This window comes from Tenebrio molitor, chromosome 5, assembly GCF_963966145.1.
Source record: "Tenebrio molitor chromosome 5, icTenMoli1.1, whole genome shotgun sequence".
NCBI classification, from domain to species: domain Eukaryota; kingdom Metazoa; phylum Arthropoda; class Insecta; order Coleoptera; family Tenebrionidae; genus Tenebrio; species Tenebrio molitor.
The window spans coordinates 5,750,912-5,755,881 of NC_091050.1; the positions used below are offsets into that span (position 1 = coordinate 5,750,912).

At 30.9% G+C, this 4,970-nt stretch overlaps 1 protein-coding gene across 1 annotated transcript; it reads right to left on the reverse strand.

Moving 5' to 3' along the window:
• Nucleotides 1-601: 601 nt before the first annotated feature.
• Nucleotides 602-2,597, reverse strand: LOC138130108 (aquaporin AQPcic-like). Its single transcript, XM_069046482.1, has 6 exons — nucleotides 2,468-2,597; nucleotides 2,228-2,418; nucleotides 2,014-2,157; nucleotides 1,034-1,264; nucleotides 877-957; nucleotides 602-727 (listed from the first exon to the last, which is right to left on the reverse strand). The coding sequence occupies exons 1-6, from the start codon at nucleotides 2,481-2,483 to the stop codon at nucleotides 659-661; spliced, it is 732 nt and encodes a 243-aa protein (XP_068902583.1). The 5' UTR covers nucleotides 2,484-2,597; the 3' UTR covers nucleotides 602-658.
• Between the last annotated feature and the right edge of the window lie 2,373 nt (nucleotides 2,598-4,970).

Sequence of the window (4,970 nt, forward strand, 5' to 3'; positions counted from 1 at the left end):
GTTCAAGGATTTTTCTCAGAAATTAATACTTACAGTTTTATCGAATTTATTCCAAACTTTACGAACGCGCTGTATAACAACATGACCAAAATCATAATCATATATTGCTCCAAATAATTAAATATATAGTGAGCCGAATCTTCGAAGTTATCCGCAAAACATGAGACGACATTTCTAAGTGTTGCATTTTTATCTTTTCCTATCCACGTTTGCTCGAAATACTCAATTAGAGGTTTAATGTCAGTACATAAGACAAATCTTCTTCTAATAGGATATCGAATGCATTCGTGACATATTATACCCATATAGCCAGAGCGCCAAGATTAAATCCCGAGGCTCGCCGTGGCACTTTGGCTATAATCATGAACTTCTCCACCTTGGTGTGTAATATACTATTAGTTCCGTAGTCTGTTTTGATTATGACGACTTCCTATAAGAGGGTTTTTATTTATTTTTTAAGTGAAAAATTAGGAACTAAATGAATTGTCAAAACAAGTTGTCAGGATAAAAGTTGATACAGATGAAAGTCGACTCTTAGGAGGAGTGTACGTAACGAGGGGTGTCACTGTAAATTATTGTATAAAATGATAACTTTATTGTAGTGCAGTAAAAAAAATAACAATAAATTAGTCTTCACAATATACTTCCAATACAGGTTTTAATCAAAAATAATACTGTATAAACAAGAGGCTACAATGCAACCAGTGAACGGTCCCGCCCAAAAAATCTGTAAAAAATATTTTTAAGATTCGAATTTAAGATTGATTTAAAAATTTTGAGCTTTTTACAATAACTTCAAAAAGATGATAATACCTACCTAAATAATTCTCTCAATTAATTGTTAACGTAGCTCAATTAATTGTGTAACATACATACCCAGTGATGTTTCCAGTATCCGTTTAATACCAAAGGCCCCAGTGTTCTTGCAGGGTTCATATGAGCAGCGGTAAAGGGACCCTAAAATGAAACCGTATTTGCTCTTGATATTTTTTATAATTTTTTGAGAAAATATTTAACTTGAAACTTCACTTACAGCTGCTAATACAATGGCAGCAACTGCAAAACCAAATCTTATCGAAACTGTCTCGCTTCTGAACATATTTCTATAATCCCAAACAGCACATCCAATTGTTACCAAAACAAAAGAAATTACTGTTTCTATACCGAAACCTTGCATCGGTGTTAATTTAGGATTCAGTCCCACTGCACAAATTCCATCTTCACTATTAAAAGTACCAAATATATATGTTTCTGGTAGTAATAACTAAAATTTAGCTTCGTAAATCCTTTGAAAATTAATTTAATGAATTTGTTTATGACATTTTTTGTTAAATAATGGCCACTGTTTCTGTTTATATAAAATAAAGAAAAAGTCCTGATCTTCCCAGTCCATTTACATGTCTATGGCCCGGTTTCTGGTCCGATAACTTAACGGCCGGTTAAATCAAGCGTTGCTATAGAAACGCTAGAAAGTGACCAATCATTTACATGATTTTTGTAATTATCGGAGAGTTAACTAACTGGCCAAATAAAATGTTTCCAGAAACCGGGCCTAAATCTAATAATAAAATATATGTACTGTCGCCAGCAAAAAAACTGGTCATGGAAATCATGCGTTGACACAACAGAAGATGCTCCATTGTAAAACGGTCGTAAATATCATAACAACCTATCATCATGTTGTATGACATTAATTGTCATTTTTTTGACACTTGGTTGACATGGGCGTAATCAGGCAGGGAACAATTTTCAATTTGTGACAATCTAACCAAATTTTGAAATGACATTGACGACCAGAATTTTCTGCTCGCGACAGCAGGTACTCGTGGTACGAAAAATGTAAAACGTAAAAGTTGTTCTAATTCAAGTGTGGTGTTGTGGTCTCATTATGTTAATTCAAAATATAATTTTACTAATTGCAGTTTGTCAGAGAAAAATGTTATCTGAAATTAATAAATGTATTTTTTTAATCTTTGTAGAATTATTAAATTTTTATTTAGACTTTAGACTTACTTTTACAAGTGCAAAACCAGCGAACGATCCCGAAAATTGTCCAATAAAGTAAATTGGAATCTCAATAGCAGGAAGAAATCCTACTATGAAGGCACCTAAGGTTATAATAGGATTAATGTGAGCTCCTGATATGTGTCCAACACTCTACAAGAATATAAGAACTTTTTAAATTCTTTTAAACAAGGATTTTAACTATTTTGTTTTTTGTTATTACCTGAATTGCCATCGTAACAGCCAAACCAAAAGAAAAAGCACTTTCAATGAGAGGTCTTGGCATTTCTGAACTGTAATGTGCACATCCCATGCACCCCACAAACGTTAAAATTGCTGTTCCAAAAAACTCAGCAATGCAAATTGTTACTCTGTTCATTGCTGTTAGATCATCTGTTAATTGAATTTTTCGCCCTGAAGAGAATTTTTAATGATTTAGGAATTAGAAGCAAATGGATATTACAAAATCTTAAATTCATTTGTTACGATTTGTGAGAAAATACAGTCTTAATGTTGAAACTACCTGCACGATTACAACAAATCGAAAGCTTGTCAAAGTTTACTAAAAATGTCACTAAACATACAACAAAAAGTCAGAAATGAACTGCTTTGTAGGTGGCAGTATTTTCGCTTGTTCTGTTTAATAGTTTCAGTTGTTTCACCTTTAACTTTGATTCCCAATCTAAAGTATTTTTTATAAATAACAAGAATGAGAATTGTTCTTGTGAGTTATTGTTAGATCTACGTATTTTTACAGTCATGGACAAAATTATTACCGTAGAGAATTCAAATTTGAAGCACTGGTACTACTTCTCTAATGCTTTTGGTACCTTCTTCAAAGGGATCTAAAATAGCCTCTTTAGCTCTTTAGCAATTTATAAGATTAAGCTATGATCCATCATTTAAATTACATCAAACAAGCCATACAATGACCTTTTGACAGAGACATATTTTAATGATCTTCATCCATTTAATAATAAACGGATGGTAATAGCAATAGCGTCTAGCGCGAGTGCTTTATGCTTACAAAGACCTTTTGTTTTGTAAACGAATTGCTCAGAAACTGTTCACGATTTGCCATTTTGTAGCAATTTCATTCTTGACATTTTGTTTAGTGGTTTTATACTAAAATAAACCTTTTGTTAGATAACTCATCTACTATATGAAATATGAAATGAAAAACTTAAAATCGCTATAACATTAAATGCAAGATTGACACATTTTCTGAGTAAATTATTTGTCCCTGGAAAATTTAAATTAACATTTAACGCATCGTTCGGTGAATCTGAAATATTCATTTGACCAACAAAATCTAATTTATCTTACATTTGAAATTATTGTACAATTGTATCATTACACGTGAAGATATAATAAAAGATTTCACTCAACATGGAATTCTGCGATTTTGAAAATTATATTTTGTGTTTTGTCAAAATATTTACGAAGGTCAAGACAAATTGTGATGGAAAAACTGAAATCCCCCACATAGCACATTCAACAAAAACATTAAAGCAACGTAAAATATATATGTTTTTTTAATTTAAGATAAACGAGTCGGGTAGGAGTAAAAGAAAATCTAGAAAAAGTGTCATTTCTGTTATTTATTAAGTACCTCAATGAGTACAACAAAAAAACTTATGCAATGGTTATATTGTGTGCAGGTGATTAGTACAGTTTCTCGCTCTCTGTTAACTTGAAAACATCATTTTATTTATCAGTGTTAGAAAACGTGCAAATTTTGTGAAAATTTAACAAGATCGTGTGTGTGCGACGCTGGATTGTTAATCTAGAGGTGAGTACATTTTGACATATACATTTTGGTGGTGGATAATTTTTTATGCACTAACTTTTATTAGAAAACTTGCTCATTCTATTAGATTTTGACGAAATTTCCGTCTATAACGGATTTGCGAACAATAAATCTATATTTTTTGATTGGTACGTTGAGTACTGCAGTTTAATATCTCACAAATTGTTGTGCGGAAATTAGTAAATTTTTGGCGTGCTTAGTTTAATTTCATAGTTATGCAAGTAAAATAAATCTTCTTGTCATTTACATATCTTTGGAACAATCTCTAATGAAACCGAACAATTCAAAAGTACATAATTTAAACAAATGCTAAAAGAATCTTGTTTAAAAGTTTCGTTTGAAGTGTTTGTCTGACAAGGATAAAAGTGCACTTTAAAAAGTAAATTTGTAGTTGAATTTTCATTTAAATGAAAAAATGATGGTAACGAAAGGTGTATCTACTTTTAATTTTTCTCAATCACTACTCTTATTTGCTTAAATAAGTAATAAATTTTCCATCAATTCAGACTACTCACTCATTTAATCTTAACATAAAAGTTAGATATCTTCAGTCGCCGCTGTGTGCAGTGTTCCCATATTTTTTCTATTATAATTTATAACCACACGCATCCCCATATTCACATACTTTCGCTAATAACCGCTCCCTTTCAACATGCAACTAAAATATTATGGGCCAGTTTATAGAAAGAGAATTAAATATTTAATTCGAATTAAATTTTAATGTGCGACTAACCCATGAATCCGAAACTTCGATTGGTTCAGTCTGATCACGTGTTCAGTTAATCTCACATTTGATTACGATTAACTTAATTTCGCTTCTGTAAACTGGCCCTAGATGTGGTAAATTAACATTGTCACTCTTAGCAACCGTTTCTTTTATTTGTTTTTATTTAAAACTAGATATTTAACTATTAATTATAATTTTTCACTAAAGCATTTGAAAATAACTTCTCAAAAAATATTGCGGAATTATAGTTTGAATTAAACCGAAGAAGGTAACAAAATTTTATGAACATTTTTTGATTCTTTAAACTTTACTCGTATCACTTGGTAAATTCTTTAGCAAAACAAGTTCTAGATTTGTTGTCTCTGATGACTCACTTATCATTACTCATTGTTTGTATTCTAGAAGAAGAACATTTTTATTCTAAAGATT

Coding starts and splice junctions, on each gene's coding strand:
- LOC138130108 (XM_069046482.1), bottom strand. Junction 958..1,033: donor CTGCCATTGTATTAGCAGCT/GTAAGTGAAGTT, acceptor GTTTCATTTTAG/GGTCCCTTTACCGCTGCTCA. Junction 728..876: donor GATACTGGAAACATCACTGG/GTATGTATGTTA, acceptor TATTTTTTACAG/ATTTTTTGGGCGGGACCGTT.